The 24,968-nt window shown below is 45.7% G+C and overlaps 1 protein-coding gene across 1 annotated transcript in view; it reads right to left on the bottom strand.

Moving 5' to 3' along the window:
* LOC125758861 (uncharacterized) overlaps positions 1–23,567 on the bottom strand; it is a 173,424-nt gene extending 149,857 nt beyond the window's left edge. Inside the window, exon 1 of the mRNA XM_049416546.1 lies at positions 23,351–23,567. Coding sequence (XP_049272503.1) covers positions 23,351–23,453 — 103 coding nt within the window. The 5' untranslated portion in view covers positions 23,454–23,567. The remainder of the gene's footprint in view (positions 1–23,350) is intronic.
* Between the last annotated feature and the right edge of the window lie 1,401 nt (positions 23,568–24,968).

Here is a 24,968-nt window from a genome sequence, read left to right as displayed (position 1 = left end):
CACGTCTTTTGGAAACTCGCTGGATGAGACGGCAGTACCGTGGGCCGTTGCAACAGTGCAACGGCGCATTGCCGAAGCTAGTCGCAGCGTAAAACTGCTACGAGGGCTACTTGGTAGGACTTCATGGCTCATGGAGAATTCCACTGGTTGAGCCGGAGCAAGTTTTCTTGATCCGCGATCGAGAATCTGCGTTCCACTGGTCGATTGGGAGTAAGTTCGCGTTTTCCACTTGTAGATTCGGAGCAACCCACTCCGCGACGGAGCGTTCCGAGTTGCTCAGTCTTAGAGAGGTGGATTTCGCCGGAACTCCACCAACGCGGTGACGTCATTTCCGGTACAGTCGTGTTTAAAGCGGGGTCTGATCACCCTGCGCACTTGTTTACATTCTTAAAATGGCGTTGTTTGACTCGGCTGGATGAGCTGCTGGTTTGCTTCTTGCTCTGAGCGAGAGCGAGAGCACGAGTTCTGACGGTAGCACCAGCGATGACGACGAACCGTACGTGCTCTACGAAATTATGCCCTAAGAAACGTTTCCTGACTCGGTGTGCGCACGCCCGAAGATCATCGGCTACATCGAAGAAGAACTTTCCATGTGCTCGTCCATATTTTTCAGCGCAACACAAGAAAATGGCATGCATGCTTTACGCCACTGCGGGGTCGAAATGCGCGCTTTGCTGCGGCGACCCATGGAAACGCACAGAGCGGAAGCAGAAATAGTTCCCGGAGCCAATTTACGTGACGTATGCATAAACAACTTCCGGAGCGACCTCACGCAGAGCATTCACGTGTTTCATTGGCAGATTTGGCTTGGTACAATCCGAGTGCTCGCTCCAGGATTTCGGCGGCCGCTCCGAGTGGAATTCGCCATTATTCGCGCTGCCTGGGATCGACGAAAGCACGAAAGAAAAACACACCCTGTAAGTGTCTTTTTCGTTCGTCCTTTCGTCTAATTCCTGGCAGTGCGGATAAGTCATGTAATCGCAGAGGCCGGGCATTACTTCACTCTACCGATCCCAGACGGACACCACCCCGCGAACCAAGAGCACTGTGAAAGGAAAGTGTGAGGGATAAAAGGCGCGTTCGCGAGACTCCTGAATGAGGACTGTGGCGCAACAATAACGAAAAAAAAGTGACCGTGGCGCCATCGTCGGGGAGGAAGAGGTCGTCGGTCCGACTACCGTTTACGAAACTTTTTTCTTTGCAATCTGATCGTTGCATTTTGCTGACGTAATTTCGTAACGAAATATACGTGCTGAAAGTCTTGGTGGACCCGGCATAAAACACTTTCGTGTTAAAAAAATTCACCGGGTCCCACACCTAAAACGACTGGAAGGAGAAAGCCATCTTCTTTCCTTCGCAGTCGATGTACTGTTCTTGCGCCGTCACCTGTCGAAAGCTTTCTGCACCTAATGTGGTTTTGCATTGGCTCCAGGATCGGATGCACCTCACCTGGTTTTACACAGCCTCCGTGATGGGCCCACCGCAGACCAAGCTAAGGTCCATGTGATGACGTTACAAAATTTGGCGATCTGTGACGTCATGATGACGTCATATAGTGACGCCATCACGTGGTAATGATTTTTTGCATCACTCATGTGGAGGCCGATCAATTTTCATGTTGGATCATGAATCTAAGGCTTTCGCCATTCTTTATTGCAGGCCCAAATGAATCTTTGTTTGATTGCAGTTGGATTGTGATTACTCTTTCAGTTCCTGCGTTTTAGGTTCTTAATGGGGCTTTGAGTGAGTTTTTCTTTTATTTACATGTGCAGTGCTCGGCGATTGAAACGCGCTACTCGGAGTGCGGGGCTCCTGGCGGCGACGGTGACGGTGAGGGCGAAAGTGTTCGTCACACATGGTAACTGCATCCGGTAAACAGCCGTTCAGTCTGCGTTTCTCGGTGGCGCCGGCGGAGCGCTGCGTTCCTTCGTAACGCACACCCACCAGCTCCAGTCGCTTCGCGCGGTGTGGTACGTGAGCGCACTGTTTTGAAGCCGAGGCAAGGAGCGCTCTACAGGCGCCACCAAGAACGACAGACTGAACGGTTGTCTACCGTATGCAATCACAATGTGTAACGAACGCTCTCACCCTCACCCTCACCGCAGCAGCCACGCGCTCCGAGTATCGCTGTCCCATCGCCGAGCACTCTACTCCCATTTGGTTATATTACTTACGTATGCAGGCACGCCTTACTGATGAATTGACAACATTTACCCCACTTTTCGCAAAAGATAATCATCAATTTCAGGCTATAACTCAAGAGGCAACAACGACAGACGTGTAACGGTCGTAGGCTGAAAATTTTAGAGGTGCTTTTTCAGTTAAACAGCGCAGCGTTCTTTTTTTAACATGAAAGTGTTTTATGCCGGGGCCGACCACGGCTCCACTGACATATTTCCGTCACGGATATGACGTTGTAAAATATACACTAACAGATGGCAAAGAAAAAAAGTTCCGCTGCCGGGACTCGAACCTACGTACCCTCGCTCCGCAGCGCGCAGCTAAACCACTCGGCCAGAGAGCGTATGTTATTTCACTTACTAACGGCGCGCTATTTATGCACACCATTTACTGTTGGCGCTACTCCGTGCTCGGTGGCTTCAGCGTGTTCTTTTTATCACTAACGTGATGCGCGAAGGGCGCGGAAGGCGCGCTTTAAAGGTCGTCGCCCCGAGCGTTCAGATGCGAGCGCGCCTCAACAGGGGGTGTCTCACGTGCGCGCGCACTTATCTCGTGATGGGGATGATTTGTACGTCTTGTGCTTTCACTGCAAGTTTCTATTGACGTTACAGAGAGCACAAAGGTCACTTCGCTCGCTGCAACGGCCGCGTTTCCGAAAGGAGCGCGCTGCTCACACGCAAAGAAATAACAGTTGTGACAGTTGCAGTTCGCGCTCGTCCTGTGTACGTTGTTTTCGTGCGTCCTTTCTGCTTCAGAGCGTGGTGCAAATTTCGAGCTGCTTACCTTACTTCGCGTGACATTACAATTTGTGGCTATAGCATTCATTCTTTCGACCATGTGGCGAAACAATGCACATTCGGGCAGCTCATGAAAGCACACAAGAAGATACCATCCCACTTTCAAGGTCTGACGCTGCTAGCAGTCTTGCACATGAGATAAGCAGTCTTGCCAGCAGTCTTGCACATGGGCTTGCACATGAGATAACGCTCGCTCTATGGTGCGTACCAAGCAGCCGAACCAACCGGACCAATCGTCAACGCCACCTGTCCTCTTTGATGCATCTCTGTATGCCAACTGGACTCCGCCGAAGAGAGGCCACCTTTATCGCTTATGGCTAGGCGTGGCATTTACGAAGTCCTATTCCTTTCGGATTGGAATGGCCGACAACGCTCTTTGCGATGCCTGTCGTTGCGAGGAGACGCTACACCACGTCCTGTACGACTGTCCGACATATAATGTTCAGAGACAGTCACTGGCGTCCGTTCTAGCGCGCCTTGACAGTAGACAAATGTGTGCTGAGACAGTTCTTGCATGCCGTCAACAGAAGACATCGCAGCTGAAGGCGACGAAAGCATTGCTGAGGTTTTCAAGAGAGACGAACTTGGACAAGCGGCTGTGACAGAAATGTCGCATACCACGCAAGAGTGACCGACTGATTCTGTGTGTGCAGTGTCATGTGCTATCTTTCTATCTTTCTCTCTCTCTTTCCTCTCTATCTTTATTCTCCTCCACCCTGTCCCCACCATGTAGGGTAGCAAACCGTTTGTCCTATACTGGTTACCCTCCCTGCCTTTCCTTCTCTTTTATTTCTTCTCTTCTCTTAAACGTTAAACGACCCCTATGAAGGCCCGTTTCTCTTTCGCGTTATACCGATTCCTATGAAAGCGGGTTCAGCCATGTTTCTTTTTTTTGTAAATAAGACATCACTAGATACCAAATAATTTTAAGCAGGTGCCTATGTTGTTCCTTGCGCTCCTACTGGCCCACATTGATATATGAGCTTGAAATAGAGGTCAGGAAGGGCTTTTATGCTGTTTTTATAGTGCCTATCAATGCCTGTATGGCGTTTGTGCCTAAATGCCTATAAATGCCTAGTTTCGAGATAAGCTGCTATATGAAGACTATTTAGCCTCAGGTTTCGCTTTCGAGCGCAGTCTCAGACCGTTAGTCATGTTACCGGGCAGCACTGACTGTGCCGATTTTTATGGGGGTGCAACCTGATCATGTAATTCAAGCAGCTCCCCAAAAACAACAGTCAAGGCCGTGTTCCTGAAGGCACCCTCTCGCGTGCGCTCCTTCAAGGAGAAATTGCTGGACTCACCTCTTCCACCAGAGCCAATCGTCGCACGTGGAGAAACAGGGCGACAAGCAGTTGAATATTACGATCAGAGGGGTAGCCAGAAATTTTTTCGGGGGGATAGGGGAAGGCTGAAACGTCATTTATGCATGTTCGTGCATTTGTATGTCGGCGCGTATATGAGGACATGCAAAACTGGAAAATTTTGGAAGGGGTTTTGACCCCCTCCCCCTATCCTACCTCCCACAGTGACAACAGGCACAATTTCGAATCCAAAAATCTGGAGATGGTGGTAGTTGGCCATGGCCATTGTATCCACAGTTTTAACAGTGATTCTTAAAACTACGCTCCGTGTGCTATCCAAACAGGCTTCTTGAAGTATGTGCACTTCAAATGGGTGGAAGTGTAATTGGCAGTGCCGGGATGTCTTGCCTGTACAATTCAGACAATGTCATTGTGCATCAGAAAATTGGCAGAGTTCGACCTGACAGTCCTCATGTAACACATGTTGATTCCTAAATAAATCGTAGACTCTGTTGCAATTATTATTTGTCTCTTTTTGTTCTGTCTTCATTTAATTGCGTCGGGTAGAAGTAAAGTAGCGTTTTTTTAATCCGTATTCCCAGCTTTCAAGTATTCTTTTAGTGCTTAGCACTTCAGGGGCCAGACTTGTCGTCCATCCACTGTCTCATGTCGCATGGTCAACACAGGCGTAAAACAAGGCTATTAATACTCAAAAACCATTGCAAAAGGAACTAACAAGGTCGAAGATAATATAAACTACTGAAATAACGAAGAATTAATCCCGATAATTCACCTAGAATCGCAAAAAAAGACGCTTCTGAATCATATCCAGCTGATATCCGTTCCGCGCAAGAGAGGGCGCCACCACCTCGGCAAGCGTACGATTGCCAAGGGAATCGCTGGGTTGCCCAGGATACGCACTTCCGCAGTTTTCACGGTAGTGAAGCTGCATTAAGCGCACTATCGAAAGAACTACATCAAGACCTACACAAGAACTACAATAGTGCTATATTAACTGCATAATTAGCGCTAGATTTTTTTTTTTCGTGCCTGTTTCACTATATGCAACGCCGGGGCACCCGAGAGTGGCCATTGAACATGAATGTGTGCAGTTTGCTTATTGAATGAAGCGAATTGATCGCCATTTGTACAGCAGTTTTATGGGACAAGTGCACGGCTGTTAGCGCCTTTGTGCCACCATAAACATTGTCTGTTTTCCCGTCATAGATACTGGTAGCGCACGTCTTCGTATGAAATTATTTGCACTTATGTAAAGATTTATTGTGCCTATATTTACGACTTTGGCAGCCTAAGACGTCGTTCTGCCTGCCTACTCCGGGCGCCTGAAACGCGCTTTTTAGTGCCTAAAAATCCGGCCTCTACTCATCACACTGGTCATTGTTTAGAAGACGCTACACCCACAGCCTTACATCCCAGTCCTATAGATCCAGGATGCTGCTTTCATAGCTGAAAACACGGCACCAGCCTTGTACAATATGTATAGGCCTGCTGCCCAGAAGCACTTCCCCTCGTGTGGAGATGGCCTTTCGACCAGAGAGTGATACGTTGAAAGAAAGCGCGCTGGTTCGATTCGGGCACGTCGTAGACGTATTTCTTTGCTTCCATAGCCCGGCATCGCTTAGTGATTGATGTAAAGCTTAACAAGATTTTGGTTGCATGGGACCGTGCATACAAGTTGCATAAAGCAACGAATGCGCTGCTCTAGTTTCAGCAACGGGACTGACTCAACGCCTGTGATGTCAAGCGCAGAACTGCCGTTACGTCGACGCCAACAGTGACTTTTCTCTCCTCCTCTCTCCAACTTTTATTCCCCCTCTCCCCTTCCCCAGTGCAGGGTAGCCTACCGGGCTCAGCCCTGGTTAACCTCCCTGCCTTTCTTTCATCCTTATTCTCTCTCTCTTATTTCAAAGCGAAGTCGTGGTGGTCGTGTTATCGCGGGAATATTAAATGTCGAAGGTGCTGATACGGCCAAGATGAAACTGCGAATCTGCAGTCTCTTTTGGCGCAGCGTATACTTTTTTTTATTGGCGCCAGTATGCCGCACGTCATTAATCAAATAAAAAGAAATATACAACATACGCAAGCGCAAGAAAAAAAAAAGGCTCCTCTCTCCCGGTTCCCCACACGCGTGCATACCATGCATGAATATTTCAGTTCGCGAGTCCCCGCCTCGCACTTGCGTAAAGGCTCAAGTGAACGTTCCTAATTCTCGAGCACGATTCTGACTTAGAAGAACAGAGCGTTCGGCGAGTTGGTATTCCGTTGCGAAGGGCATTTGAGCAAAACACCGCGGATATGAAAGAAATAAAACACCAGAAAAGCGCAGTCTCGTGTATTTTTTCTTTCATGTCCGTGGCTTTTTGCGCAAATGCCCTTCGCTCACGATTCTGGTGGGCCAAAATATGTCTACGCTTTCCTTTTTTTGAAGTGTAATGCTCCCGTGACCCTGAATATATATAAAAAGAACTTGAGTAGTGGTGTCAATTTTTTTTTTACAGTTCTAAGAAGCGGTTCTTACACCCCGAGGAGACGACTTTTAAACTACGAGAGCAGCGGAAGCCAAATAAGAGTATATCCGCCGCATTGATATTTTCGCACCAGCTCGCCACCAGCTCGCAGATGTTTGACGTTGCATATGGAGAAAACTGCACTAAACAGCCCTTTACACTCCTAACGGTACAGCACCAAGTCAGGCTAGTTGGTTAAGATTCATTATGACGACTAAAACTGCGCTAAAAACACAAAGACAAAGACGAGGAAAACAGGACTCGCGCAGTTTTCCTCGTCTTTGTCTTTGTGTTTTTAGCGCAGTTTTAGTCGTCATAATGAATCCTAACGGTACAGTTTGATACGAGAGATAACACTTGACCACATAACAATACATTAAGCATATTTTATCCGACAGACGGCCTACAATAAACTCGCGATTGCATAAATCGCAGTTGAAAGATGCCTAATAATTTCGGCCAGTCGAAGCGCAGCGAGATACATGACACAGCAGGTTAACGCTGACTGCTATGAAAGTTGATCGTGTGCTGTCGTCATGCTGTCGCTAACAGCTATCACCACATTTATTTTCACTTCCAACTATTTTTTTGTAGTGTTAGCTACACTTGCCTAACCGGAGCCGATTTCGCGTGGAGCGTCATGAGCCGTGCTGCGCATGCGCGAGGATCAGTGATGTCACACACCTGGGTCACCGGAGCTGGCATCTCAGGCGCTCTCCGACACCGCCGCGCGCGGCTCGCCGCTGCTGGTCTGCGCCGCATTCGAGAGGAGTGGCGTCGTAGACACAGCGGCGCGAGCACGCGCGCAGCTCTTCGCCTTCGCAGTGCAGTCGCCGTCTGCGACTGCGCTGGGGCCGCTTGATAGCGCCTCTGACTGGCGTTTGCATGTGGGTAACGCGATGGAGAAGGAAAGCGCAAATGCTGCTCGACGGCGCAGATGTACCTAGAAGCTTATCTCAACGCATCCAGAAGTAGTTGCCTGGCAATTAGCGGTTACTGTGTTGGGGCCATAGAGAGGGCAGCGTGTTACTTCACTGACCACCGGGTCGTCTTTGTGGAAGTAAAGCAACCTGACGTTGAGCAAAAATAAATATCCATGTGCCACATAATACGCATACCGTGTGTATGTCATTGGAGCAGCAGTAAGCATGACAATGAAGCTAATCCTAGACAATCTGGAAAGCTAAGAAGCACCAGCTGAACCTTTGCTAACGCTGCATATATCTTCGCATAGCCGAGCTAAGCCACTGCAATTTTTTAAAGCATATGACATCAGTTAGTCTCTATGAAGAATGCTGTTCTTGTCCTTTAAAGTGGACTTGTCCTTTAAAGTGGAGTGTTTTGAAGCAAACCGCGCAAATTACAACAAACCATTGAGCAAAGGGAATTCCCTCTACACACTCGTAAGGGTGCTTAAAATGGTTTATGCTGCGCCTAAAGTTCCAATTAAGAACTGGGCTGTACGCTATCTTCTATAAAGGGAAGACAAAACTAAGTAAGTCTCGTGAACTATATGACACTTTGAAGCCTGAAAATTCACGCTGACGTACTGGCCAGGGATTTTCGGCGCGAAAGAAGAAAGATTATTACCGATAATATTAAAGAAATAATAAAACCTTATTACTTCTAAACCAACCAAAGTTAGAATTACTCAACCATACTTTATCAATATCAACTCCTGTACTATTGAGTTGAGTTTAAGATTGGAGTATATTGGTGACATAAGCGTTAGTTACATAATACTTGTATACAGATGAGGGTCCCAGAGTATAAATACTGCAAACTGGACCCTCAGATAAAAACTACGACAAAAGTGGACTTTAAAAATCAGCAAAATATTAGCAGGTGGTAAACAACCGAGAACAGTTAAAATAGGAGATGCAATAACAGGAAACCAATAACATAGAATGCAAAATGCTAAATACAATATAGAAAGCAATAATAATAATAATAATAATAATAATAATAATAATAATAATAATAATAATAATAATAATAATAATAATAATAATAATAATAATAATATATACATTCAGTCAATCAATCATTTATTTAACGTGCCCAGGAACAACCGTAAGCTCTTTGTGCTGGCGCACGCAAAAAAAAAACAATAAAAATAAACAATACAATACGCAGTTTTCAGAAATAAAAAGAGCAAAAACACGTAGACAAAGAGAAAGGAACACAAAAGGGGAGGAGTAAAATAAGACAACACGAGAAATATTGACGGGGAATAAAAAATTAGATTGCATATATACAACTATGCAGAAACACTGAGAAGGGAAGACTTTGTACATTGTGCCACACTATGTCAAAACAGTGCAAAGCTCGGATAAAAACAATGATTGTGGGCTATGAAAAACGTCATGATGAAGAAAATCAACATTATAGAGACTGTATTCTGTGAACGGTAGAGTGTTGGAAGAAGCAGGCGGGTACATGAAACGGTCTGTTCTCTCTGGTTAACTTACGCGGAATTCGAAAATTTACACAATTGAGAGGTACAGGGCAGGATATGATACCGTGGACTAGCTTGTAAAGAAATAAGAGATCAGAGCGATTTCGTCGGCAGTGAAGTGATGGCAGTGATAATAAATCAGCAGTATTTGAACGAGATCTAGAGTCATTTTTAGCAAAGCGATGGTTATATATGCTGAGGAATTTTTCCTGGACTCGTTCAATGGTTTTGCAGCTGGATTGTGCATTGCCATTCCATATCACGGACGCAACTCAAGTTGCGGAAGACATATTGCCGTGTACAATTTGTGTAGGGCCATGGGAGACCTGAATTCTCGAGATATTCTACAAACACATCCGAGAGAACGAAGGCCCCGCATAGCAGCACGCTTAACGTGAGAAGAAAAGTTTAACGCGCTGTCAACAACAACACTAAGATCACTGATTTCATAAACCTTGCATAACGGCACAGAATTGACAGAGTATTGAAATGACACGCTAGATGTTTTGCGAGTGATAGACATGAATTTTGTCTTCGAGGTATTCAGAGAAAGGTTATTACCGTTGCACCATTCTGAAAAAGAGCGCAAGTCTGACTGCAGCAAGCGACAGTCGTTAACTGAATGAATTTCCTTAAAAATCTTGATGTCATCGGTTTACAAGAGGAAAGAAGAATTACGAATGGCAAAAGAAACATTATTAACGTAAATTAAAAATAGGAGTGGGCCTAATACCGACCCTTGAGGGACCCCACTAGTCACTTTATACAAAGAAGACGTTTGGTCATTTACGGCTACATAACAATATCTATTGAGCAGATAGCTCTGCAAGAGATTCACAACTGACAAGTCAACATCAAAGTGCGCAAGTTTAACCATAATCAGTGTGTGGCTGACTACGTCAAAAGCCTTGCTCAGGTCACAGTAAATTACGTCAACATGTCCTCTCTGAGAAATAGGTGTGCAGATCTGCGTCATGAAACTAGCAAGATTTGTGGTAGTTGAGCGGCCAGCGAGAAAACCATGTTGATCAGGAATCAATGAGTTTTTCACACTAAAAGACAATATGTTGTGAAGAGCCAGCTCGAAGATCTTTGATGTGGCACATAGTAGAGAAATCGGGCGATAATTAGAAGCATCTGTTTTAGAGCCCCACTTAAATACTGGCAAAACGCGGGCAGTTTTCCACATGCTAGGAAATGTGGAAGTGTCCAGGCAGTTTTTAAATATCGTAGTCAGTACTGGGACAAATATACTACCATAAGCTTTTAGTATGGCGGAGGGGATGCCATCTGGGCCACATGATAAGGATGGTTTTAAGCGTTTAATGCATTCGCAGATGATATTTTCATCCAGCGACAAAGCACTGGATGAGCTAACTGCCTTGGGCTGTTGTCTGATATCAGTGCCAGAGTCTAAGGCCTTGTAAACGGATGAGAAATGCGTGGCAAAACAGTCAGCGACGGCATGCACTTCTACGCCATTTGAGTCCAGTAGTCTGAAGGACTCTCCGCTTTTGCTAGACCGTTTACGTACATACTTCCGAAACTCAGCAGAGGCGCTTTTAGGGGCGAAGCTCCTTAAGGCGGCACCCGTTCGTCCCTCGTAGTCGTAGTAGTGCGTAACCAGTCGTAACGCTAGTACCAGATCTTGACCTCCAAGGTGGTGCCGGTGGGAGAGATTTCCTGTGCGTTGTTGAACAATAAAAAAATTCGCAGCGTGCGCGTTAACTAAAAGCCGAATTCTTCTGTCTCTCATTCCCCATTAGCAGCCATTGGCATGTTCTAGTAGGAAACGTTAGTAGAAGTAGAAGTGTAAGTGTTAGCTAAAAGCCGACTTCTTCTGTCTCTCATTCCCATTAGCAGCCATTGTTTACCTCAAAGGTAGTGCCTGGTGAGATTTCTCCTGTGCGTGAATAAACAATAAAAATTTTGTTCAAAACGCCATTGATTGATGAAATAAACCAACGAAAGACGCCAGATGTTTTCTAAAAGCAAAACGAAACAACGTCAGATGTTTCCAAAGCAAAAGGATAAGACGCCAGCTGTTTAACGAAAGACGTCAGATGTTTTCTAAAGCAATGGTTTTCTAAACAATGAAACTTCACAGCGTACATGTAAAATTAAAGTGAGCTGCAAGTCGTCAGAACTCATCGAACCTTTAGTATAAACGCGCCCGATCTCACGTCGGTGATGGCCTACTGGGCAGAATTCACGGAAGATTCACGGTTTACCGATGAACCTCCGCACTCATCATCATTTACTCCGTGGATATGCTGTGATTTTTTTTTCTAAGAATTCAATATACGAACCATGATCCCGTTTATATAGGCGTTTAGAGAGAGTTCGAAAGAAGCTGAACTCTTCCTTCCACTCGCTGGATGGAGAATATTTAGATTTCCTGTGTGCGTGATCTTTATGCTTCAGTGCACTGATAAGTTCAGATGAGAACCAGTGGGGATATTTACGTTGTTTAGGTGTATATTGGGGAATAAAATTACGCATGCTGCTCAGTACAAGCTCCGTAAATTGATCAACCTGGTCATCAACATTTGGTTTGTCAGTAACCTGTGACCTTTCAACGGTGGACAAGTGATGATAGAGGCCCGTGTAATCACCTCGCTTGAAGAGAGGTTTATTTATAGAAAGGCAGAGAGGTCGGCCTGAGCGATATTATGCTCTAGCCTGCTACTCTACACCGGGGGTGGGGGAAGGGGAGAAAAAAGAATGAAATTTCAAGGGGTTGATCGTTAGATCTTAGACACACAGGTTTAAGACGTTGCCATTGGAACTGACGACTGAGTTATGTTGCAGTACGGAATTAAACGCCAGAAAGTCCAAGAGCAGGCTCCACTTTTTCTCTATGAAATGACTGTAATGAGAAAAGGTAAGCGTGCTCCAGTCAATTTCAGGTGCATTGAAATCCTCAAGAACAATAATTCTGTGCCCGCTATGAGAAGATACCACAAGTTCAATGGAAGACATGACATCATGAAACGAGGCAGGGGACATGCTGGGCGGTAAATAGAAACATTCAATCAACAATTTTTCACTGTGCTCAAGGTTGGTTTCTAGCCAAATGGATTCTTCGATAGTTTCTAGGTCTTTCCGTCTAACGGATTTCAGTGAATTGTCAATGGCAATCAGCACGCCACCGCCTTTCTGCTTGGTTTCACTGAAATCTCGGTCACTGCGGAAGGTGGTGTAGGTCGGGGGGAAAATGTCAGATGAGGGAATTTCAGTGCCTAGCCAGGTTTCAGAAATAGCAATAATAGGAAAAGAAGACGAAAGAACATTAGAAAAAAAAACTCGAGTGTCTTGGTACGCAGACCCCGAGCATTTTGGTAGAATATGTCTACGTTACACGGCACATTCGATTCCAGGCACTAGCTCAGAGGGATGAAGCATGTCATCGCGCGGCTCCCCACGAAATGGCTTGAAGAGGCATCCGAGGGTCCATATCGAAGGGTCATTCAGGCGTTGTAGTGTTTCCTTGTCGACTTCGATGTAGAACGAAGAATAAGACTGAAATTTGGTTTGAAGTCGCCGGCAGGAGATGGGAGACAGATCCAGTGAAGCAATATGTTTTTTGATGTCAGCAGCAGTGGTGTCCGGGCTCAGCTTCGTAACAAAAATGGCCTTTGGCCGTTGTGGCCGTTGAGCTACAGATATATTCGATGTTGTCATAGCTCCAAATGAGGCGGGTTTCTTCTTTCTATCACCCTCAGTTACCGCTGCAGAAGATGCTGTCGCAGGCATCACACTGCCCCGCTCGGACGTCACTATGACAGCTGGCGGCGAATTCGAAGATGAAAGAGTTTTGGAGAGAGGTTGTTCAGAGCAGGCAGGTTGCTATGAACAACCTAATAATAATAATAATAATAATAATAATAATAATAATAATAATAATAATAATAATAATAATAATAATAATAATAATAATAATATACAGGGCAAAAAATAGCAACAGGCAACACTACCACCGGATTCTTATTTCTTTCCTTTTTCTTCGCGGGGCTATTAATCTCTTTTAGGCAGCATTCCGCCACTGCCGACAGGACCCCGTTTGTATAACCACTCTTTTTCAAGCGCTCTATTTGCAAGCTCTGCTTTCACTCGTCCTGTGCTGACATGATTTTTTAGTCGCCTGCATCATGCACGATTTTGCAATGCCTCTTTTTATAAGTCTCGTGTGATTAGACTCAAATTGCAAGAAAGGTGTGCCACTGCGTGTCTTGTACATCCAACACGAGTGCTCCGACCCGGCACCGATTTCCAAATCTAGGAACTGCAGCCTGTTGTACACCGAGGGTGAACACGAACGTGACATCAAGGGCTTTGTGTGCCGATTGTAAAACAGAACAAATGTTGTATATACCAGTATGTGTGCAAGTGTCGACAGGGATGCACACAAGGTAGTCGTCACGTAGCGGAAATATCTCGTCACACCGGCGTTGTCCAGAATGGGCTTCCCTTCGCTTTCCTTCATATGTTACGTCTCTCCCTCCTCTCGCTTTTTGATCTTCGTGTTTCAGTAAATTCAGTTGTTAGGTGCGCTTCGTCTGTGTTGTCCATGTTTTTTCATGTCCTCAACTCTGCAGCGCTAAAAAGAATTTCTACAGCCTTGGTAACCTGTGTGCAACCAGAATCAGAGCAGTGGGTGCCCCCAAGTTTTATGGTGTACCATGAAAGGAAGTGCGGAAATTGCGCAGGTTTTCTTTTTTGTTGTGATTGCTTTTTTCCCACAGCGCCAAAAGAAACAAACAATTAAGCTCCAAACGTCACGCGCTAAAGTAACGCGATCCGCTGGTGCAAGTGAGATTGCTTACCGCTTTTTACGACAGTATGCTGCCGCGACGCACGTACATTCAAAGTTCATCATTGGTAGGTCAGGGGAAGTTTCGCTATGACGTAACAGAACGGTCGCGTTTTCTGGTAACTTTCGTTACCGCCATTCAAATTCCATGAATATGTCACATTAGGAACAAATTTTATGATTCTTAAAATTGGGTATGCCGTAACTATTGATAGTCAACAAGTTTTCGACATAAACTGTACTTCAGTTATTAAATTCATTAACGAGTGTTTTTTTATTGACTTAGTTCTATGTAGCTTTGACCTCGACTTAGCGCACCCATGCGATGACAACAGTATGATAGAGAAATCAGTATGATATAGAAAAGAAACCCTTTATATCTTACTTTGTGCGCGTCTACGTATATGTGTGTATCCGCTTTAGTGCTTCATTCAAATCATGCGCTAACTGTGCCCACCATAGGTTACAGAGAAACAAATTCAGAAATCTCCTTGGAACATTGAGTGTTCATGGTCATAGTGAGCCTTCAACCGGGCATAAATGTACTCGTTGGCAATAAAAGTTCCTTTCGTGATAAGGATTTCGGGCAGAAATGAAATAAAAGAACGCACTTATCGACCTATAGCACCGGTATTCAGTTATGCAGAGGACTCTGGATCAATCCAATTACCATAGTGAGGAGGATTTGCAGCCGAACGCGCTCACAAGGGCAAAGAAAGAAAGAAAGCCGACACACCGCTGCACTAGCAACTCAATGTTTATTGGCTGTTTATTCATATTTTATAGCATAAAACAGCGATTGCACCACTTACTGATTATCTCTTTTATAACGGAAGGAGGCAAGAAGTGTACGCGCAGAAGCAATTCATAAGGAAGAAGAAACTAGGATAATCAGTGGGCGGAGAATTGGATGTCCAGTGCCACAAAATGTGAAAAGGAAAACTAGCAATAAAAATTCGATTGCCGGTCCTGCGGTATATCTTCTATCTTTCTGTGTCCACGTCAGTGCATCTGGCAGCAAACCCTCCTTACTATATGCAACGAACGAGGTGAGTTAAGCACGATTCCCCATTACCATGTTAAAACAGGGGTATTACATCTATATAAGGAAATAAAGGAAGAAATTTATGCTTCCAAATATAAAAACATTTTTTGAGCTAGCAGTCGAACAGGACATTTTTAGGATTTCATTCACATTTCTTCATTTGTCACGTCTTTATCTTTGTCTTCCTTTGCCTGTTGTAAAGAGGGTTTACGCGGGCAAGACGTGGAACATTCTTGGTCTTTGCGAAAGACACGGAAGTTCTGAAACCGGTTCTCGTAGTAGCAAGACGCACGATTTTAAAACCATGTTTCCACTGGAAATTCTAAACTGCCCTTCCAAGCAGGTGTCTGAATAAAAAAAATTTGCAGTGGCTTAGCTCGGCTATGGCAGGATATACGTAGCGTTAGCAAAGGTTCAGCTGATTATTCATAGCTTTACAGATTGTCTAGGATTATTAGCCTTCTTCTGCTCATTCTTCGTACGCTGAACCGCTAATTGCCAGGCAACTACTTCGGAATCCTATGAGATAAGCTTCTCGGCTCTTCTGCGCCGTTGAGCAGCATTTGCGCTCTCCTTCTCCATGGCGTTACCCACCTGCAAACGCAAGTCAGGGGCGCTATAAAACGGCTCCAGCAGTGTCAGACGACGACTGCACAGCGAAGGCGAATAGCTGCACGCTCGCCGGAGCCAGTGTGTCTGCCATGGCTACGACGTCACTCCTCTCGAATGCGCAGACCAGCAGCGGCGAGTCGCGCGCGGCGGTGGAGGAGTCTGCGCGCGCGTCTGCGCCAGTGTGTCTGCCGCGGCTACGACGCCACTCCTCCCGAACACGCAGACCAGCAGCGCCAGTGGCGGAGAGCGCGTGAGATGCCGGCTCCGGTGAGCCAGCTGTGTGACATCACTGATCCTCGCGCATGCGCAGCCCAGCTCATGAGGATCCACGCGAAGTCGGCTCTGGTTAGGCAAGTGTAGCTAAGGCTACAAAACTCTGTTCAGCGCATGGCCATCGCAGCCTGCATTGAAGCCAACAGCAGCACGAGTGACAACTTATACGGGACAGCAACTTCCCATCGACGCTGAATGCGAGCTGTGCTGCTCAACTAAAGAAAAAGAGTGCACCCTGAAGTTTCTCGTCGTCAGCCAACCGCTGAAGCCGATTTTTGGCGCTAACGCATGCGAAGCCCTGAATCTCGTCACGGGAAGGTAACCGCAGCAAACAACTGTAGCTGCGTGCACAGCAACGCAACGACTTGAAAACGTGTTCAACGACTTTCCTGATGTACTTGGAGGCATCGGAAAATTACCCGTAGTTTATTCTATACAGCTGCAGGAAGGAGTAACTCCCACGGTGTCAACTCCACGCTGTGTACCCAGAGCATTAGGGCACATAGTCAAAGAAGAACTGCAACGAATGCAACGAAATGGAGTCATCACCGAAATCACAGAGCCTTCCGAGTGGGTCCATCCGATTGTTATCATCGCCAAAAAAGATCGCCGAAACTTAAATAGAGCCATCAAACGACAACACTAGCGGGTGCCTGTGGCGGAGGAACTCTTCGCAAACTTGAGCGGTGCAAAAGTATTCTCCGTCCTTGATGCAAAATGGACTTTCTACCAACTGGTCTTGGATGAAGCAAGTTCACGTTTGTGCACGTTCACGACGCCCTGGGGAAGATATCAATTTCTTCGTGTTCCATTTGGTCTCGCAACAGCTCCCGAGCTCTTCCTGCAAGCTATTGACAGGTCCTTCGAACGGCAACTTACCGTGAAGCCCTACTTTGACAACATTCTGGTCGCGTCACGAAACTTTGAAGAGCACGAGAAAGACCTCAAGAATGTCCTCACAGTAGCACGCACCAACAACCTAAAGCTCAAGAAGGCCAAGTTCCAGCTGGGTTTGACGAAAATTACGTACTTGGATGACCAACTCTCACCTCAAGGGATCGCTCCAGACCCAGATAAAGTGAAAGTCATCAAAGCGATAACACGGCCATCAAACAAACAAGAGATACAAAGATTTTTGGGAATGGCAACTTACCTAACTAAATTTATTCCCATCTTCTCAGAAACGACAACCCCTCTTCGTGAACTACTAAAGGCAGATGTCCACTGGCACTGGACGCAGCAGCATACCGACACCGTCGAGCTCATTAAATCGAAACTAATGACGGCCCCTGTACTTCGCTGTTCGATCCATAAAAGCCCATCACAGTCCCAACGGATGCCAGCTCCTGTGGAATGGGCTCAGTGCTGCTACAAGGCAGACCTGTGGCTTACGCATCAGCAGCTCTCACAACCGCAAAGCAGCGGTACGCACAAATAGAAAAAGAGCTTCCGGCTGTTGTGTTCGCACGTGAAAGATTTCACTACTCTACCTTCGCGCGACACATAACAGTGCAATCTCATCATAAGCCGCTGATCGGTATTCAAAATAAGGACTTCAGCAAGTTCTCGCCAATAATCCAGCGACTTCTTTTGCGACTAAAGCGATACCACATCACTATCACCTACGTGCCAGGCAAGCAAATGACAGCGGCAGACACACTGTCACGTGCACCACACTCATCTGGTCAGATTCAAACAGTAGATCATGATCAAGGACATCTCGTATCATCTTTGATCCAAGCAACTCCAGTCAGACTTCGTCAAATTGCAGAATCGACAGCGCAAGATCCGACCCTACAAAATGTTTCAAGATACATACAGGATAGGTGGCCTCAGAAACTTGCAGACGTCGACAACAATGTCAAGCCATTCTACCACATCACAAGTGACTTCACTTAAAACTGAAAAGCTGGTTTACAAAAAGAAAGAAACAAGAAAGGGCATGTTAAATATGCGCGAAATATTCAAGCTCCTTCTCTAGTGCTGCCATCTATGCGTTTTCTTGGACTAAATGACAGCAACAAGCGCCACCTACGTTACGCTTCCGTAACCTTTATCTGGAGAATAAACAGTTCCACTTCTGCTCTCGTTTAGGCTGGTCCCGTATCCATCGCGGCCCAACAACGACGCAACATAACCATTTTATCTCTTCTTCTTTCTTTAGGAATAAATCTGTCGCGAGAAAAATTTCTCAGTGCACCTCAGTTTCCTTGGGTGAAGTAATTACCCGCTTTGAAGTATCATTCTCAGCTTGTCGATTTACTAGAATTGTCCTCGGCAGCACAACCTTACTAAACTTGGCCACACTGAATGATATACAGATGTTTTTTTTTGTGTGTGTTTTACTGCAAAGACTTAAGTTATAACCAGGTAATCAATATCATTCTTTATCGCTGACCTTAAAGAGAGAGAGAGATGCTTTAATGAAAAGCTGGAGGCGTTAGCCTGGTTATTCCCCTTACACGCAACTCCAGGTTCTGGGTGATGATTTAGAGGGGCACTATATCCAACACAACTCGATAACGTGGCCCATATATGGAAGCCCACCGACAACGGACAGGCATGCATCTGCTCCTACCAGAGCCATTGAAATGAATGAATGAATGAATGAATGAATGAATGAATGAATCATTACGCTATTGCTTATTCGAATTTTATTTTCAGTTAGATGATGCACTTCCGAGAATAAAATTAAACGCATCATACGGAGCCGTCACTGAGCGTCTAAATGCCCGGGGAAAACAAAAGCCAAGAAATACAGAACTCACGATGCCCTCGCATCGGCGGAAGGAGCTTTTATCAAGGAATGTATCATGAAGTAGTCACAGATAAAAATTAATCGACTACTCCTCGAGCAGCGATCGTTCTCTCTGTGTCACTTACGCAACGTGTACGTCCCCTTCAATGAGAAACTTTACGTTTGTGCCCAGCACTTGTTCTCCTGAGTTTTGCAAAATAGTGACAAGAAAGTTTAACAGAACCCATGTCACAATGAATGTCATCGTTAATGCGAATAGCGTAGGAGAACTGCGCGACGAACTGTATTCGCAATGCCCATAGACTGTCGCGCCACCGAGCGGAATTCAGGAGCGTCCTCTCGAGGAGGGTTAGTAGACGACAAAATGGCGGCACTATGCCGTCGCTCCCTTGTTCGGCTGTGCTAGCCTCAGTGTTAACGCGTTGGCAAGAAAGGAACACTACGACTTTGCATGTTCCCTGCATCAGTGAACAAACCGGGCCCTCCGTGACACGAGAAATCTGATTCGTTCTTGCGAGACGCGAAGTTTTCGTGAAAATACGCGGCGACTCGCGCTTCCAATGCTATCCCACAGTGTACACATACTATCAGCTTCGCGAGGCTTTCTGTAGCCACGTAGGTTAGTTAAATGTTATCGTCTGACATATTTAGTTGAAGCTCACCCTGTTTTACTTGCATATATAATTGGTCAGTGTCTCTTGTAGTGCATGAGTCCTATAACACTGTACGCTGTAGGGAGGTCGCGCGGGCTCGCGACGTGCTCATGTATAACTGAGCGATCTCAAGTTGGCGACACATTAAAATAGGGCCTCTATCCTTTGTCAGCAAAGCGCTGTTGCGAATCGTGCGAGCGACATTTCAATTATTCGAGGACGCGTCTGCTCGACGCCTCTCGTGGAGCGAACGCTTTCCATCCACGTCGTCCTTCGCCAGTGTGTTGGGTTTCTTAGCCACCGCTGCGCCGCTTGTTTTTGTACGTTTGTTGATAGGTGGCAGCACACTGCAAGCGATTTGCTTGTTGACCGGCCTGAGAGCAAAACGTTCTCCGCGCCCAGACGTCTCTAATTGTAAACGTGGTGACGCGGAGTGGTCGAAGTCGTTCGACGGAGGAAATTCTTCAGATTGATTTCAGCAGTGATGTTGAAAGAAACCATCTTGACGACGAGGATTTTTCACTGGACGTAGAAGACTGTGAAAGCACCGAGAGTGACAGCGACGATGAACCACCAGCTGCTAACTCACGAGGAGCGAGTTGCACTTCACGTCCCCACGTGCGTTTATGTTCTTTCACGCTTGTAAGTCACTTTGATTGTGTTTAATGTATAATATCCTTGAGCGAGATCAAAATAAAAGCATTGTTCCTCTTGTGCATTGCATGTATCACAATTATTGTGGATATTATGGAGCGCCGCATGCCGCCAACACGCTCGAGCTCGACCAGCGAAGCGAAATGGTTAGAGCGATGGAACGTGCAGTCACGGCCACAATCCATGCCTCTCGGCGAACTTCTTCGACGTTGCGAAAAGCATACGTGTGCATTCTTTTCGATATTCATGTTTCTATCGTGCTGATCGAACCTGCAACATGCAGAGTGAAGTACACACGGCTAGAGTCTTAGCATGGCTGTGACACAAGCGCTACTGAATGGCATGTTAAATGCTTGTGTTTCGTTGAAAACGTAATTCCGCGTTTCCGACTGCGCAAGTAATGACGACGGGGTATTACCACAGAACACTTTTATGTTTGCAAGCCATCATCACGTGCAGCAGCGATGGCGCTACTCGCTGGCGGCCTACTACTACGGTCCCTAGAATTCTAGGGACCGTACTACTACTACGGCAGATCCGCCAGGCAGGCTCGGTACGTACTACCTCGGAGTGTCGTTCAGCTCATACGTCAATTCTAGTTCATACAGGTTTATGTAGCACGCACAGGATTTCGCAAAGCATCGTTATGCACGGTAACGGAGCTGAAATATAACCTTTCACTTCGCAGCAAATAATTAGGTGGCGAGTACTTAGCACTTTCCATGGTTTGGGAAAGTATTTTAGTCTCATATCCATTTCAACGGAGCTCATGACTTCATCCGGTGAAAGTGGCACGGTCCGTACGTCTGCACGTCCTATCTGTTCATATGCTAACAAACGGGTTGACCCTCCTCCTGGCGCCATCTTGAAAAGCACAGCGCGCCACCTATAGTTCGTGGGCATTGCGAATTGTCAAATTGTTTCGCTTCTGTGTTGCCGACTTGTTCAGTTCTTTTCTCCTTCGATCCTCTCTAGTTGAGCGCTCCCTTCGCTGAATACGTGCTCCGGTCCCACTCTGTTCAATTCATTTCGTCACTCGGTTGCCTTTGATGTTAACTTTCTCAATCCATCGTAGTTCACTTGCGCAAGTTTATCATGCCGATTACATCACTTCTTGCTTTTTGTTCTGATTTGGGCACTTACACGTTTTTTTTTTATTGAATCGGTCTTTGCATGCGCGCTTTGCATTACTTCTTTGTTTGCATATTTTATTCTACCCTCTTCCTTCCTTCTAGTGTAGGATAAAAAATGACATGCAACCTGGTTAACCATCTAATCCTTGTCTTTGCTTTTAATGAATAATACCCGGAGTTTTAAGCGCCAAAACCACGATATATTTATTAAGCACATCGTAGTGGACAGCCCCGAAAATTTCGGCCATCTGGCGTTCTTTAACGCGCACTGACATCGCGCAGTACACAGGCCTCTAACACTTCGCCTCCAGCCAAGTGCGACCGCCGCGGCCGTGATCGAAACCGCGACTTTCGGGTCAGCAGCCGAGCCCCGTAAGCACCATGCCACCGCAGCGGGCTTTAACTTCTTTCCTTGTTCGATACAGTCGCACACGCTCACTCTACAGGACTGACCAAAAATGTTGGCTTTCGTATTGTCACACAGAGAATTTAACATACCCCAAGAGGCTCAAGTCGCCTAATAGAGCAGCCACTGGTTGCTACATGCGCAATCGCACATGTGGTGTAGCCCATGCTATACATTTGACCACTTACTGAGTTTCACACTGAGAGTTTTTGCATACACTACAGAACATGTTTTCTATAGCTGAGCAGTGTATTCGGGCTCATGTCATGCGGATTCATTCATTCATTCATTCATTCATTCATTCATTCATTCATTCATTCATTCATTCATTCATTCATTCATCTCTATTTTCCAGAATAAAACGAAAACATTACATTCTGGATGGTCTCCTGGGCTAAAAGCTGTAATGAAACAGCTGGACTAGGGCCCAGAAGACCAACTACATGGCAACAAGTGACAGCTGAAAAGATTTGCACCAAATGTACAAGTCATATCACACTTGGTAGAAAAAAATATTTACAGAAACAAAGCGTATAACAATACCCGTGTAAGCATAACAGGGAATGATTTTTGGATGAACACATTTCTAACAACAAACAACACTAACAGAATACTCAAATTTATTTACAGAAAAGAAAAGGTAATACTACAAGTACAAGAAAAAAACAGCAATAGTACACCTGTAATTCTGGCAGTAAACTACACGAAGCAATAGTATCAACACGATATAATAAAATAAAAGCATGGCAGCTAATCATATACAGCAATATACAGTGAAATATAGTACACCATTATGAAATAATTCTTCGGATCGTACTCGACGGCCGAAGAAGACATGGATTAGCTTAAGTAAGGACACGTGGTAAGTACGTGGTTCAAGTTCGGGAGAAATGCTGATCGGACAGGGTACGTCAGGTGCGTGTGATTTGAACCTTCTCCTTGCTCCATTTCACGTAGCTCTATTTCCCTTCCTCGCACTAGAGAAACGCTAAAGAGAAAAATCTCTGCGCAAGGTACAACCAAGATTGATAAAAAAGTTGCACGTGCGGTATCACGTCAATACCGGCTAAAAGAACGGGAATTTTTTTTTTTTCAGTTTCTCATCGTATATGCAGCCACATTAAAGTTTTCCGAACGCTTTCAATCAATATCCCATTCGTTTTGTTCCGAAAAATAAAGCGTAAGGCGATAGATTATAAGCATTGTTTTATTCGTGCTTTACATGATCGCCTTTGCGAATTGGAAATACGTTATGCCCATCTCTCACGTTTCGCCTGTAAATGCGGCAGATCTCTTGTGTAAGATTGAAACACATTTGTTGACATTCTATTATTTTTCAGTAAATTATGAAAATATACGATATTCACTTCCACCCCTTACTTGCGGTAATTCCTTTAAGGAAATAAGCATTATAACAGACTTGAGGAGGTATCTACAGAACGTAAAAACTTATAGCTGAAGGCTTTTAACTCTTTAACATTGAGTGCCCTTTGGGGCCGTGGCACCCGCTAATGCGCTTAGCACAACGCTCAACACTGCGTAGATAGGTTTCCTGGCTTAATCGACGCTTGAGAGAAAGTTAAGGTACGCTAAGTAGGCCACACGAGTTCGCTGAGGAACACGTGCGAAAGAAAACGAGGGATGAGGTAACAGGTATTCTATTGGTTGCGTTAAATTAGGCAAGAGACGCGCGCAGGGGTGAACACCTGGCGAGTGCGCACAGTTGGTGACTCACCGATATAGATGGTCTCGGGCAGTGCTATGGCAAAGTTGTGCAGCAGTAGAACACACCACGAAACACAACACAGGCGTTGCACGCACGAAGAGGTCGTCGACATGGTTCACAGAAGGAACGCTGATTGAAAGCGCCGTACAGCTCCTCAGTTCAATTAACTGCAGCCCCTGCGATGCCATCCATGTTTGCCGAATTTGACGGGAGGTGCTTCCTTCCGGTCAGATCCTGTTCGAAAGATTGAGAATAGGAGTGTATAGAATGACCATCGAGAAAGTAGGGTCAAACCAGTCACACTAGCACAGGAGCCGATCACAATTTAAGTGACTCAAAATAATTTATTTCTCACAACGAACTGCAGACTATGCTCAATAATACTTTTTGAACAGATTTACTCTAAACCAACGCACGGATAAAAAAAATAACAGACTTTTGCACGACTCCACTTGTAGCCAAGGTACTTCAGGAGAAAATGGAGTCTTGAAGAGATGAAAAAAAGACCCCGGCTATAGCTTTGCATGGCGTTAGTGTTGCAAGGCTAAAGGCACAGCAGAGCTGTATTTTCTGTTATTCGATGGTTTTGCCAAGGTTTTGCTGTAGTTTCTCTATAGCTTTGGCTAGCTTAGCTCTGGAACGCCTGCCGCGTTCTGAAACGTCTATGGTACCGTTGGTGAGCGTCCAAGCGCTCCGTCTCAGGCTACCTTACCTCTAGAACATTTACCGCGCTCTGGAACGCATATGGAACTGTTGGTGAGCGTCCTAGCGCTCCGTCTCTAGCTAGCTTACATCTGGAACACCAACCGTGCTCTGGAGCTTCTATGGAACCATTGACGAGCGTCCTAGCGCTCCGTCTCTGGCTAGCTTACATCTGGAACACCTACCGCGCTCTGGAGCTTCTATGGAATCATTGGTAAGCGTCCTATTGCTCCGTCTCTGGCTTGCTTACACCTGGAACTCCTACGGTACTCTGGAGCTTCTATGGAACCATTGGCGAGCGTCCTATCGCTCCGTCTCTCGCTAGCTTACATCTGGAACACCAACAGCTCTCTCGAATGTCTATGGAACCATTGGTGAGCGTCCTAGCGCTCTGTCTCTAGCTAGCTTACCCCTGGAACGCCTACCGCGCTGCAAGAAGAGAGCGCGTGCCGGTTCATGATCTTGATAGTTTTAGGATTCAGCAGCCCGGTTTAAACAGCTCTCCTGTTAAAATCCATGAACTGTGGGTGTTGCTGGATCCAGCAGCACCCCCGCTCAAAGATTTTACCTCGCCTATAGCCGAGAAATATATAATATAAATGCTACGTATGGAAGCTTTCCCAAACACTTACATGCCTCTAGATTGGCGTATTCTCCCTAATATGTAGTAGGAGTAGAGGTTCTAGGAAATGGAGGAAAATAATGTCATTAGTCTGCTTGTTAGCATCTTAATGATTCGAACTAGAAGTTCACCATCTCGATTATTTGGCACGAAACGTGCAGGAAGCGTAATTCCAGATTTGGTTTCGATATCGTCTACTTAGCACACATTTGTGAATGGGAAGAAATTTGGTTCGCAAGACATCTCTAGTTAGAAATGTCAAACCTGACGGATTAGTTGATGCTCGCACGAGTTTTTACACGC

The sequence above is a fragment of the Rhipicephalus sanguineus genome, chromosome 6 (assembly GCF_013339695.2).
Source record: "Rhipicephalus sanguineus isolate Rsan-2018 chromosome 6, BIME_Rsan_1.4, whole genome shotgun sequence".
NCBI classification, from domain to species: domain Eukaryota; kingdom Metazoa; phylum Arthropoda; class Arachnida; order Ixodida; family Ixodidae; genus Rhipicephalus; species Rhipicephalus sanguineus.
The sequence above is the reverse complement of the archived record's forward strand: the minus strand, read 5'-3'. Positions and strand labels throughout refer to the sequence as shown.